We start from the raw sequence: 15,597 nt of genomic DNA, 5'->3' as shown, positions 1-15,597 counted from the left end.
ATTTCGTTTCGGATCTTTTTTAATTACTACCAAAGTCGTTTTATAAACGTGTACATTAAATCCCATTAACCGACATAGTCAAATCCGGGTTTGTTTATAGCGTCAGTCATTTTAGTCATTTTGGTACTGTCTATTAAATCAGTAATAAAACAGTGACGTTAAAGATTACTTAGCATGAGACATGTTTGCTTTAGTGCGTCACGATTTTGGCACGTATTTAAAAATTACCAAAACAAAGCACTCGTGATAAACAATTTATGCGTCGATGCGATAAAAATACAATGCGAGCTGATGTATTTTATACGGGTATTTAAAGCTTGAATAAATATTTTTATCTACTACGTCTACAGAGTCAATCCTTGGTTGATTGAGCATATAGGGGTTATTTAGGTTTAAACTTTTACATACGGGTATAAATAAGAGTGATTGTTAACCGTAAAATTATATTGCAGACTGCTGATTGAACGATAGCATCGTTGTCGAACACATGTGAATGATTTTACCTGCGCGTGAAATATGTGTGGTATTCCCGATACTTAAACTATACAGAAGTGATAGAAACGTTTTAGCGTATAGACATATCTAAAGGAAATCCAGAAGTGTGCGATTTCTGAGAGAAAAGTACGAATTTGAGAGTAATAAAATAAAAATTATTTTGAAGTATTTAAATCTTTAAGCAGGGTACTCACTTCTTACATAGACAAGATACTTTGTTTAGAAAAAAAACTGGTAGGGAGAAATTTAAAGAAAGTTTGAACACGAGCCAGGGCTTCGTTGATATTTTGCGCTTAGTAACCAAACAGTTAGAAATTATAAAAATGAGTTTTGTGACATCAATATTTGCGACATTGTTTGCCATGGCGACGATTTTAAAGGTGAATGGTCATGGGATGCTGTGGGACCCCCCGCAAAGGTCGTCCGCGTGGAGATTTGGATACAAAGTTCCGATAAATTACAATGATAATGAACAGTTTTGTGGCGGTGCTGGGGTAAGAATTCACTTGTTAAATATTTTTAGTATATCATATATTATAACATTACATACAAAAAAAATGTTTTTTATAGTGTACAAATGAACAAAGATTTGTACTTTCTACAAAACTTTAACAAAACTAAGATTTGTGTACTGTGACAAAATATGTATAGAAATTATATATACAGAGTGTAAGAAAGTGAAAAAAGTTTTCACTTTAGTTACACAATCTTTGATTAGATCATGTTATCCTTTTTTGACCAGAAACAAAGTTTGGTTTCGAAAGTGTTTATATTAAAGCATGGGGGCATAGATAGCCACGCGTCACAAAAGTGATTTATAACCTGATATCGACAAACATAGGCTGACAAATATTTGTCGAAATTGAAATGGTTCTCATCATTTTAATGATTTACCTCGGATCGGTACGTTTTAAGTTGTACTTTTGTTTAACATTGAAAAAGCTTAATTTAAAAATGTGACCATAAAGCAATATCAGTAAGTATATCGTTATAAAGCCCCAAACACCACACACTCTTTCAAACGTACACACATTTTAATGTTTTTGTACAAACTAAATGTTTTTCAGTGGAATATATGTCATTTTATTGCATTAGAAGTGATGCCATTTTAACGTGTGTTGAATTTATAACGACAGACGCTTATTTTTAATCGTTAAAGGGGCCTTTTCACAGATTTTGGCATGTATTGAAGTTTGTCAAAAATGCTTTATATTGATAAAGGTAAACATTGGATCTAAAAAGCTCCAGTAAAAAATCTAGAATAAAATATATAAAAAAAGAAAAGAAAAGTAACCCTCAACAGGGCTTGAACTACTGACCCCTGGATTCATGAAGTAAAAGTCTACCATTTAGACCACTCGGCCATCCGTGCTCATACAATGAAGGATGTACTTTTGAAAACAACAACAACAGCAGAAGAACAATGTTCAATAAGAACAAAAATGACACTAGAGACTGAGACGTGTACTGAAAAATATCTTTGTTAAAGTTATCATCATATGATATTAAATAATAGTGTTAAAAAAAAACGCAATACGATGGAATAATTTGGAGTGTTTCTATCGTTTTTATTTTAATATATATCAAATTCGCTTACATAAACTAAAAAAGAATAGTGTTACATAATTGTAGGGAGGGTAAGGCGATAGCTTTTTAATCAAGGCCATTGAATGTTCGAATCCCAAAGGGGCAGCAAAAAAATAAATTATCGAAAGCTCCAGCTGGAAATTACGAGTCACTATCTTGGAAGACTCCAGAATCTTGATTAATACGCTGACCGCACATACTGACTGTTGGCAAGAAATCAAATCACATACCAGAAGAAAACGCACACACTTTAGAACGTCTGTTTTCTCGAAATCTTCAAATATATAGATAACACGAGACCTACTTGCGCCGCGAACGGAGCGCGTGGATATAGCAATTTACAAACTCCTAGACCGTAATTCATATACGTTATTCTGACTCGTTGTTATTATTTTTTTTCGGCGTCAGCTGTATACGCCAGCTTTTCACCTTAGCCTGACCTTTGTTAGCGTCCAATAGAACTCAAATAAAACTTCCCGCGGCCAAGTACAGATGAATACACTTCATTGACTGCATTGGCTGATTTGATAATACCACTAGAACATTGGAAACATGTCCGCGTCTTTGTAACACTGTTTTACTGCGTGTTCAGCATGAAACAGTTTTATCTCTAATAAAAAGGCTTTATAGACAGAACAGTTTTACACTCAATCTCGACATCAATACAGTTTGTGCGTACATCTTTTATTTTCAGAGGATTTTCAGCGCGAGAACGTTGTGTACTTAAAGGCCATGTTCTCATATTTAGTACTGACTTCCATATTCCTGTCAACATGTTATATGTAAAAGTATAAAGAGCAGTGGAAGCGATGCCTCACTTTAATGTGTTGCATTTCAACCCGCGAGGTATAAGGGGTCAGTTCGCGGTTAGTGTGTTTGAATGTCAGAGTTTATATACAGATCAGACCTTCTGTGCGGTTCGGAGTTCGCGGTCAGTTATATAATAGTTATATAATAAAGACGCTATAGCGTGAACTAGGTGAACCGGAATTTTCTTTACCACCAGAAAGATGTGAAATGAAGATATCCAGCGATATTATTTTATGGCATGTCAATAATAGATTCTTAATGTGTTTTCAACAATACCATGATAAATATTATTTTTAATTAATTAACAAGAATTATTCCATCATATTTACTAATGTATTATTGCAGCATATTGACTAATGTATTAAGTATGAGCGCGATGATTCTCGATACTGTTAATAATCGAATCAAATACACGTAGCAATTCCCGATAAACCACTCAAACAGGTTTGTTCGAAGAACGCGCGTATACATATTTAAAATATGTACGGAGACTTCGCGTGTGGCCGGTTGACTTTGGTTTTCTTTTTTGTATCTATAGGTTTATGACCAGCAATATGTATTAATGTAAAATAAGCCGCGAAAACTCCGCGTAACATCCCGTACTGCGTTTGATGCAGCTAAAAACTGCACAGAAAAAGATATTAGCTATCCTTGATCTCATTCATTTAAATCTTTACCTTCCATAAACTCCAACCACAATCAACGCCGTATATCTTTTTTAAAGATATTTCTTGTTACCTTTTATCCAACCCTGCAAACCGAAAGTAATTCAATGAATTTTAAACGGGCACCATATTTCAGAATAATGAAGCATATTTTACTGAAAACTATTTTATTTGTATTATGTTTATGTCTAATTGAATGGATAATGAACATGCGTATGCGCACTTAAAGGAGATCACGAAGCATCTTACACGTGACCGTTTTCGATTTTTCAATCTTTTTGATAGATAAAGGCGGAACAAGAAAACACGATGTGATTAAAATGCGATATTTTAATGTCAATTGCTTGATTTCAGATCGTTATTTCGCCGCGTATCGTATTCTCTTGTTCTCGCGCTTTTAATCGATAGGTCAAAAGTGAGGAAGAACGAGTGATAAAAACGGAATACCGTAGAAATGTGACAAACATATCTTGGCATCGTGTAAAATGTATCCCATGATGCAAATTACAGGACACAAATGTTCGAATTTTACCTCATACATATCGAAATATTTCAGATATAGTATCTATGAACGTTAAGAACTTAAACATGTTTTTTACCACAACAACATGATATTTTCCAATATAAATAGTTTTCATCAGGAAATATGCAAACAAAACATGTCTTTTAGACGATTGTCAATTATTGCAATATTTCAGGTACAATGGAATCAAAACGGGGGACGATGTGGTGTCTGCGGTGACAACTACGCCAATCAAGTAAAAGAAAACGAAGATCTCACGGGGAAATACGTGACCGGAACAATAACCGGAAGTTACGTCAAAGGCGCCAATATTACGGCCACCGTCAAGCTAACAGCCAATCACAAAGGGTGGTGGGAGTTCAGGTTATTAGCCTATACGCTATTTTCATTGAATTACTTAATGTTTAAACTTGTCAATGTCTTCACAGGAATTATCTTCCCCGTAGAATAACGTTAAGCACAGCCATCACAAGTGAATGTACGGTGGCATAGAGGTTACATTCACTCCTCTTTTTTTTAATTTGCATTCCTCTTTTTTCTCTCTCGTGGCCACGACTTAGTAACTCGTGGCCACGAGTTAGCTATGTCGTGGCCACGAGATAGAAAAAAGAGGAGTGCAAAACTTAATAAAAGAGAAGTGCAACTAAAAAAAGAGCGGTGCAGTAAATAAAGAAGGGGTGCATTAAACAAAAGAAGGGAGAATTTCGAGATCCCGAAATCCCGACGTAGCTAACTCGTGGCCACGAGTTAGTCAACCAATCAAATTGTGTGTAACATGTGTAAGTATTCTGTACGCGTATATATAGATGGCCAAAGCGGGCTTTTAATGTGATGATTACTTCCCTTTGTATAAAGATCACCAAGGACGACCATATGGAACAATTTGATTGGCTGAGCTAAGTCGGGATCTCGAGATAACTAAAATTCTCTCCTCTTTTGTTGATGCTTACTTCCCTTTTTATAAAGATCAACATGAACGACCATATGGAACACTTTTATTGGCTGACTAACTCGTGGCCACGAGTTAGCGAAGTCGGGATCTCTAGATCTCGAAATTCTCTCCTCTTTTCTTTAATGCACCCTTCCTTTATTTACTGCATCGCTCTTTTTCACTTGCACTCTTCTTTTATATAGTTTTACACTCCTCTTTTTTCTATCTCGTGGCCACGACATAGCTAACTCGTGGCCACGAGTTACTAAGTCGTGGCCACGAGATAGAAAAAAGAGGAGTGCAATTAAAAAAAGAGGAGTGAATGTCACCTCTATGCCACCGTATGAATGACATCCAGATCTAGATGCTTCGTAGCTGAACACTTTTTTCCTATGCAAAACGATACACTTCTCCAGATAGTTGGACTTTTCATATATTGTTTTCAGTCGAAATTGATAATGGGAATCGGATAACAACTTTTAAAAACTGTTGTTAATAAACATATTAGACGCCTAAATCGATCATAAACACATGGTTTGTTATGACATCATTGATATCCCATATTAATGATTGTTGGTTAAATCGGTATAGCGATTATTTTATGGATCTGTTTTAAATCATACATATTCTCTTAATACTGCTATATTAACGGAATACGCAGGCACTTATATGTATCCATCTACGGTGCAAGTGGGACTCGAACTCACGATCTTTTTAAAAAGCATAGTGGGGATTTCAGAATACAAGCATTATAAAAACATTTGACAATTATGACTTGACTATTATTACAATGAAAGTTAAGTCAACCTTTGAAACGTGAACATGTTCAGTTGTTTAATTGTTTAACACTTTTTTTGCAATTTTGGTCACTTGAGGTTTTCAATTCCAGGGTGTGCCCTTTGCCTAATTCACGCACGAAAGTGACGCAAGAGTGTCTTAATCAATACCTACTCACGAACCACAAAGGTACCACCCGATACGATCTAGACGCCAATCAGATCACAGGAACCGGCGAATTCAAGGTCGGGTTAAAATTACCAGATGACGTCTCATGCGAGAATTGCGTATTGCAGTGGATATACAACACTGGTATGAATAACATTTATTTTGAATTTTCCCCCTGTTCCTTGATGATGTTTGCGTTATATATATTTAAACCCACGCACATTTTATGCTATCTAGTATTTTTAACATTAACAATATATTCGAATGGAACCGAATTCATATTTTGTATTGTTTTTAAAGATATTATATTACTTATAATGAAATAAAACCCAATTCATGTTTAATAATAGTATAGGTTTAGCGAAGATAACATGACACAAAGTTAAACCTGATGATGTTGGACATAAAACTGAGTCGCGGCTTGATCAGTCCTGTTAATTGTAATTAATTTGGCGGTCTGGCAACATTTGATAAACATACATATATGACATGCAATTGTTTACTGTTTGACAAGAAGTGTGAAAGGTAGACTGGTAACAATGATGCATGACAGATTCAAACACACCAAAAGTGTCACGAAAAGGTTACGCATATTCTTACGAATTGGTCTTCACAGATATATTATGTAAAACAAAGCAAGAAAAACAGCAACACAACATGCATTATTTTGTTTTATTGCAGGGAACAGTTGGGGCTGCGATAGCACTACCGGTACTTGCTGTGTGGGGTGCGGGCCGGGCCAGGAGAACTTCTGGAACTGTGCAGATATAAGAATCATCAATACGGAAAGCAGTCCGACAACGGCATCAACAACACAAGAAGCAACAACAGCACCACATGTGACAACCACTTTCGCCGCTTCTGCGAAAACAACAGAATCAGATTCATCTTCATCATCGACCGGAACACCCACCAGCTCGACAATATCGTCTTCAACGACAACAACAACACCAACAGAAGGAACACAGACAACAACACCTACAGAAGGAACACAGACAACAAAACCAACAGAAGGAACACAGACGACAACAAAAGCAGAAGGAACACAGACAACAACAATACTCAAAATAACCACTGATACCCCAACGACCACAGGAAAACCACCATCATTTACTTCAACAACGACATCATCAATCTCGTCATCGTCGGCTTCCTCATCATCGACAACAAGAAAAACAACAAAGTCCCCCTCATCAACTACAACATCCGAAAGAAATTCGCCTTGTAAAGCAATAGGAGCATGGTTTGGCGACATTGCAATGGACGATTGGTGTGCAATCAACTGCGCCGCCGGATACTGTCCGTCGAGTCACTGCTCATGTACGAGCGTGACTTACGTTTGCGCATGCGAACCAGTGCCGCCATTTAATGTTGCTGGTATGAAAGAGTGGTGCTGTGCGAATTGCGCATTAGGGTATTGCCCATCCACACATTGTTCATGTTAACATTCTCATAGAAATATTTAAATCTATTATCTGCAAAACTAAATGAACACGAACATTTCGCAAATATATCAAACGAAAATTTACATTTTGAAATTACGAAAATTTTGAAGACATAGTTTAAAATGTGTGAATCTATTAATTATTTTAGCAAACTGTAATTTTAATGAAGAATTAAGGATACAAGATGTGTCCATGCGGGAAAACAATCTTGAAAACTATATACGTGATTTTGAATGAAATTTGATGCATAATAATTTTATGTTAATACTAATGCTCAACCACTGTGCAATATTATAAGTGTGGAAAATTGATAATGTTTTTTATCTACGTTAGTGGTTCAATGTGCGTAAGAAGTGTTTTGATTTCCACGACATGACCAAGATGGTGTATCTAAAGTTTTGCGTAAGACATCCAAGATGACAGTCAACAATCCAATATTTCAGCTTCTCGTCCAAAGTACAGATGGTCGCCAAAATCAAATATGGCTATAAAGGAATGAAATGTATTTAAGTGTCGAAATTTTGAATTGTTATACATTTTAGATGGATTGTAATAAATATGTTTTGAACAAAAGCAGACATGGAAAGCGTTGATTTCTTTTTCAAAAACGCCGAATTTTTTTTAAAACTGGTAAACTGTATATGCTATTATTTGACATGTAAACCAATATTTATTTTTTTATAGATATTTACAAAATTAAAATAAACTGGTTGTAAATAAAGCAACGATGTTACTCTTAGCAATAATCAAGTCCAGCTACAGTGTGTGTTTCATAGGTGTTGAGGTCCTTCCGCACCTGAGGCTACATTATGTGAGGACTTCCGCACCTGAGGCTACATTATGTGAGGACTTCCGCACCTGAGGCTACATTATGTGAGGACTTCCGCACCTGAGGCTACATTATGTGAGGACCGAGCGTGTGTCCCAGCACTCATACCTCATTAACTATACCAGACTTGCAAGTTCACATAATGCTGTTTAGTATCTTTGGAAAGTTTACTCCACCAAAAAGGCATCATGTTTTTAAGTAACACGCGATTTAAAAAAAATCATTTGGCTTTCCTAAAAACTTAATAACGTCTGTGATGTAACACCCCCCCCCCCCCCACCCCCCACCCCCCCCAAAAAAAAAAATGAACAGAATACCCGGGGGCGCAAGTCCTCATGCTGTTTTATGTTTATAAAGTATCATTTCTCTGGCAGCAATACTTTTCGAGCCACGCACGGCAAATAAATTAGACCTACGAACGGACGGACGTAACTAATGACGGACAAGGGAATTTCTTTTTGACCCAACCACCCCCGTATAAATGTTGGGGAGCATACAACACAAGTTTATACACAATAACAAATGATTGACATGTAAGTGTGCGTCCAAAAATGTTTCATTGCACTTTGAGCTTCATTTAAACTTCCGTTAAATCCGGTTTGACCATAGACGATACGTTCAATTACATTTATCAGGTACCGGAAGCCTGCGAACGACGACTTAATGAGTTTTTGTTGTAAATTGGGCTGAAACCTGTGACGGAGTCATAAACATATTGCGTTACTATAGCACCAAATGACTATTATCGTACTATGACTTGTCATGGGTGTGTAATTTTTATTGAAATGCATTGAATATACGTTTCATGGAATATAGTAGAAATTGCAAAATCCCATTAATTAAGTAGTACAAACAAAGGTGACACATTTATAATCTTCCCAAAATCTCTACAGCACCGTGATTATTTGCAAGTAACTATCGTTTGAGCATACGTTTCTGTAGTTTGCCCATCCTTATATATTGGTCTTAAAAAAACTACATGCGATACACACGATGTGCATTTATATAAATGCGAATACACTGATAGCGGCCAAACAACGGGAGAAATCGAGGAATTAGACTGTGATTAGTGAACAAATAAAATGTAGATTTTCACAAATGTTATGCAGATGTGAAATATTTGTCTTGAGAAAAATACAGTACAAAGCCCTGGCATGTTAAGTTTTAAAATCACGTTCTTTATATCGGCGGAGTTTTAGTACAATTATATACAAAACAATAAGGAATACACAAGAAATGTTCACATTTTAGATTTGGCGTTTTAATACAAGCAGACATTACAAATGTACATGTATTATGATATAAAACACAACAGATTAGACGACAATTCAAATAGGGGGAAAGGCACATTTCTAACACAATATAAAGTACACACTGTTATTTAAACTGACTATTTAGTACAATATACCTATAAAAACTGACCATTTAGTACAAATGGCAAATTCAATTGAATATAATATATACTGTCATTATAAGAGTTTTGCACATGTTTTAAAACATGTTTAAAGCAAACCAAGGGAGGCCGCTTGTCCTTAGTTTATCGTTTCAAACTAGCATCTTTATTTCCCCTTTATTCTTACCTTGAGTGAGATTTTCCGTTACCATTACTGCATTTACAAGATCCAACATAATGCAACGGTCAAAATATTATTATTTCCATCCTTTTGTGAACAAGAGGTAGTTTTACAGTTTATTATTGGACCCACACACATTTTTTTTTATTTTTGGATTTTTTAACTCGACATTTTGGAATCTATCAAAACAGTTCTTCTCAAACGGCGTTGGTGTTTTGGTTGCAAATGTACAACATATTTTTAATATATCCAAGTTGTTTTTAAATAAAGTTTTCTGCTAAAGAAAGAAACACACATTTTACTGAACAAATATCGCACATTTACCGAATGTTTCATTTCAATTCCATAGTTTTAAATTAGATAAGGCCATTAAAGAATTTATTTAATAAAAAATATACATTTTCAGTTAAATAAACACATATTTCACAGAAGGATTTTTAAAACCCTGCTTGATATATAAAGTTGAAAATACAAGCGCAATGCGATTTCGTACAGTAGCCTCGTTTGAACTTATCGCAACACAGCATGTGCATGTGGGGTGTCTTAAACGGCTTTAAGACAACGTTAACTGTTAATATCGCAAAATAGGCACTTCTTGATAATAATTAACTTATTTTCAATGTGCATTACACATTTCAGATCGATCTTTCACGTAGAAATAGTTGAAACTGCATTTTAGAATAACGCCTGATAAGCCATCTGGCTTTCGCTGTCGGTGCTTTGATTTATACAGGGCTTTCAAGAGCAAAGACATTACCCTAAATAATACCAAGTAAGCAATATACTGGAATACATTTACATAATATGTCATGAAATAAATAAACATTTATTAAAACGTGTTTATGGCTTCTCCAGCACGAATTGGTGCGCTTTGAGATGCTCAAGACTAGTTTCTGTTTGATTCTTTTTTATTTTCCACGAAAAAGCAACAACATTTTTTTTTCAGTAGAAATGTGCAATTCTCGTTCATTTCATGAAACTAAACGCACCTTTTGCATGAAGCTTACACAAAAACGCATAATATCCCGCACAACTAATTGTGATTTTTGTGCTAATACTGCTCCTTTGTGATGGGGCCTTTTTGTGTTTAGGTCACAATGTACTTATTAATTTCCATATATATTTCAACGTAAAAGCGACAACTTAACGCGAAAAGAAATGCAACATAAACTCCCAGCGACCCAAATAACCATACTTTTTTAAAAAGGGCATTCTAAGCTGAATATATTTAAGCAATACAAAAAGAAATGCTTAAAAATGGTAGGCATAGGTGTTCAGTACTTTAGCGTAGATTTAGCGTAGAATGTCCTGTAATAAAAGGTATGGTTATGTGGGTTACTATGTGCACAATTTTCCATTAATTTTTGCTTTAAGTTGTCGATTTTACATTTAATGTAAATATTAAGTATCTTGTGACCTGCTTTGTTGTTGTTGTTGTCATTGCCGTCGTAGTGAGGACTTTTTCGGTTGAGTAGAAGCGGCAGAGGTTGTATTCGCATTAAGCGGAGGCAGTTACAAAGACCTTTTCTCGTGAGGTTAGAGAACGACGACATTAGCAGATGCTCATGTTCTGTAGGCAAGCTGCTGGTATCCTAGAAAGAGTCTCGTCCAAGGCCGAACCAGAAGAAAGAAACAACCGAAAGTGCATGTTTTGTAGGTTAACGTTGTGGTTGGCTGCATGGTCGTCATTTATATGGTCGGGATCTCAGTGGTAGGAGGCATTACCGTGGCCTTCGGCTTTATGGTCGTTCTTGAAGAAAGTGGGAGACACGGGATCCGTATAGAAGCACTGTAATATTGATTATCTGTCTCAATAAATTTCATGCAGTAGTTATAATAATTTGCAAATACGATTTGCGTATAAAGTATAATATCAGGGCCTACCATAAGTAAATACATATCAATTATGTATCGCACAAATGTTATACAGCTGATGAACTATTATAAACTGTTTGGTAGAAGCTTTCAAACTTAGATTTCTAAAAGTACGTCCTTTAGCTGCTGTTTAATGGCATCTTTACGCATACGATTTAATTAAATAGTCCTACATGTTATTTGTAATAATTCAAATGTTGCTTGTTTGTCATATTTGTTTATCTTTCAATATTTTATATGGTAAGATTTCCTGTCTTGGCATTATTTCTTTTGTATATATGTGTTTGGTCATAGGCACAATGCCAGATTGCCAATAGACTATGAATCATAATGCCCCATCATTTAAAAAATCTGTCCACATTCAGGGTGCAATGGTTAATATCGACGTTTATTGCAAAATAACATTAAACATAAATTCCTATAAAACCACGCTGCGCAAATGTTTAATGTTTGGTATTGGATATCAAGATATCAAGAACCATTGGCTCATTTTGCGTCTCTCCCAGTTTTGACGTTAATACCGATTATGAATTTTATTTCATTCACACATGTTTACACTGGAAGTGGACATTGTGACTCATGATATTTGATGACAATGTCGTGAGGTATAAAATCAACATGTTTATCAGTACAAAGTGTTTGTTTCAAGAGCCTGCTCCAAACATTGACCTGAACCTTAACACATACACCTGATATGACTTTGCAAGATAAGTTTCACGTTCTTCCATGAATCCATTTTTTGGCGTTGCTCTTGGCGGTTTAAAGTTTTTTGTGAGTACAGGCGTATATTTGGCTCAATACTATCGCATTATAAACATTGTTGAAGGTTATGTGTTAGAACTCGTACATGGTAAATGCTCATTCCATGTCAGGAGACTCGAATCAGCGAGATTATACGATTTTGTATATGTGTTAAATTGTAATATACTGATAAAATATGTTACAATAACACAAAATAGGCAAGCAAAATTATACATTGAAGACGAATTTCATAAAACGCAGCAAATACAAATTAGCGCTCCGAGCCGATTGTGACGAAGATATTTCGTACATATTTTCCTACAATTACCGAAGCATTCGTCTTTTAGTAAATGTTCATGTGTCGTATAAATAGATATGGTTGCAGGAATTTAAAATGAACCGTTAAACTAAATTTAGATTCACATCGTACATGCATGATTTACATGCTGGCGAATTCGACTGTACAGATATTTTCGATTTCAGAATTAAATATCTGGTTTATTTCGCATTTTTCGACACATGTTCTTCTTAATTTTAATTTTAATTTATATAAAAATATATGTTAAATATTTTTTTACACATTTTATATAAGTTAATAAATATTGGACAAAATCGTATAATCTCGCTTTAAATAAATCAAATAATTCCAACCCTTAAATTATGTTTTCTGTAACCGGATATTACAATTGAATAATTCAAGCCTCATTTCACCTCATGTGTTTGCACCTTAATCGACATATTTAGTCATGAAATTTGATTGCAACAATCGTGATGTTTTTTACGGTATAGTTCATTCGGTACTGTACGATACTAACCATCCGCATTCGAAATCGCCTTGTTTAACCCATTTATGCCTAGTGGACTCTCCCATCCTTCTAAATTGGATCAATTTATTTCCAAAATTAGGGATGTCTAGTATATTTATTTTTATATTTAGAATATTTCTTACAGAAATTCCTTTAAGCAAACAGCGCAGACCCTACTGAGACGCCGCATCATGCGGCGTCTCATCTGGGTCTACGCTGTTTGCCAAGGCCTTTTTTCTAGACGCTAGGCATAAATGGCTTAAAATAAGTAATGCCACAATGGAAGCTATTTTGATTTGCTGTTTATATCCGGTTACAGATGGGGGTAGGGTATGTGATCGTTTGACTTAAAGTGGTATGTTAAGGTATCTTTGTTATAACATGGTTTACTTCACACGTGTCTTTGCAAGTAACAAGTATTTCGTCATCAACATAACCATACTCCTCCCCCCACACTCACTAACACTAACCCCACTACTACTTCTATCACTTTACGTATGCTAACAGATATCCCGTATGATCTTTCATAATTATACTAGTATTTAAAATCAATAAGTGACATCCTCAAAAGCGCTTATAGAAAACTGAACTATATTTCTTAAAATAAACACAACTCTTACAAGTTGTAAGCTAGCTGAAATGTTTGTGCACATATATTTCAATCACATTTAACTGTTTTCAACATAATTTCGCGACAAGTCTGAATAGTTATATTTTTTAAGTAAAATAAATTGGGATCTCGTAAAACAAATTTAAGATCGAACAATAAAAGTTTAGTTGATTTTTTAATCTAAAGGCAAACTAAATGTAATAAAATAAATAAAAATTACATATAAAATAATTAAATTTTCTCTAAGTTAAGTTAATATAAGTAAAGACTTTGTGTCGGAATCCTTTGTAAATAAAACCCAAAGACATAACACAAGTGGACTTTTTTCGCGGATACGTTACATCAATATAAACCTGCCATAGCCAACTCCGGGTATGTTTATAAAACATTTTAAACATTTTTTTTCTCTGAAACTTAAGATTTTAAAATTACTTATCATCGGTAGTCTTGTATAAAATATAGCCACACATATAACACTGATGGAAAACGAATTCTTTGTAGATATGATCACAATGCAATGAATGCGGTTAGATTTATTTATACGGGTATATAAACCGTGAATAAAACTAATTATCTACTGCGTTTACAGAGTCAATCCTTGGTTGACTAAGCATTTTATGGGTTATGTAGGTTTACTGTACCTCCGGGTATAAATAAGAGTGATTGTTAGCCGTATAATCAGATTGCAGACAGCTGATCAAATGATAGGAAAGTTTTCGGACACATTTATATGCTTTGACATGCGCGAGAAATATTTGCAGTATTCTTAACTTTGGTGATATACTTCAACAGAAGTGAAAAAAAACGTATAACAGCATTAAGAAAGATCTTAAGGAATTAAGAACTATGCGATTGCTGAAAAAAATATAATTCAATCAAATCAATTAATCAAATACAATTTATTTTGATTAAATTAAGCAGTATTTTTTGAACGACTTTTAAGAGAACTTACAAGAAAGTGTGACAGATTCTGACAGGACTTCGCGTTTATTTCGTTCTGCTTCCGGAAAGGAACATTAATAAAATGAGTTTTGTGACATTGATATTTACGACATTGGTTGCCATGGCGACGATTTCAAATGTGAAAGGTCACGGGATGCTGTGGGACCCCCGCAACGGTCGTCCGCGTGGAGATTCGGATACGACCGTTCCGAAAAACTACAATGATAATGAACAGTTTTGTGGCGGTGCCGGGGGGTAGCATGGTAAGAATTTAATTGTTCAGTTTGTTCTTATATATTTTCAAACTCCACTCAGCGGTATCTCTCCACGGCTACTGGCGATAACCACTGCCATCACAGGAAACTCCTTCCAGATTGTGAAGGATTTTTTATGTTAAAGTATTTTATTATGAAAAGAAGCATTCCTGTTTTGGGTCGGTACAGACTATTAGTAAAGATCTGGTAAGTGGAAACAAAAAATTGTTTGGCCTTATATATTTTCAGAAGTTATTGCATCAGTCTTAAATCATTTCCTTACGATTACATCATTACAACTTTTGTATACTTTCCTTTGTTGTTTACCACGAAAGGTTTTAGTACTTTGTAAAATGTTGACATATAGACATAGGCATTAATAATTTGAACACGTTATACCAATTAATTTAAGCTGAAATTAATAAATGGTGTCTTTTAATAAAGAAACTATAATTGCGACTAAATGAGTTATCTCGTGTGTTTAATGTATACTACTATCTGACCGCAATATCGTTATATATGTTCTAATGATTTTTGTGCATGCTTACCAGGATGTAAACACGTG

General features: G+C 34.9%; 1 protein-coding gene across 1 annotated transcript; it reads left to right on the top strand.

Annotated features, from left to right (window-relative positions):
• Nucleotides 1-444: 444 nt before the first annotated feature.
• On the top strand, nucleotides 445-7,845 carry LOC127834451 (uncharacterized; the record flags this gene model as incomplete). The annotated part of the gene is given in 4 exon segments (XM_052360298.1): nucleotides 445-989; nucleotides 4,256-4,443; nucleotides 5,901-6,100; nucleotides 6,638-7,845. Coding segments are annotated over 4 exon segments (1,323 nt in total). The 5' UTR covers nucleotides 445-818.
• Nucleotides 7,846-15,597: the final 7,752 nt, after the last annotated feature.

The sequence above is a fragment of the Dreissena polymorpha genome, chromosome 6 (genome assembly GCF_020536995.1).
Source record: "Dreissena polymorpha isolate Duluth1 chromosome 6, UMN_Dpol_1.0, whole genome shotgun sequence".
In the NCBI taxonomy this organism is placed as follows: domain Eukaryota; kingdom Metazoa; phylum Mollusca; class Bivalvia; order Myida; family Dreissenidae; genus Dreissena; species Dreissena polymorpha.
This window is presented reverse-complemented; position numbering and strand designations above follow the sequence as displayed.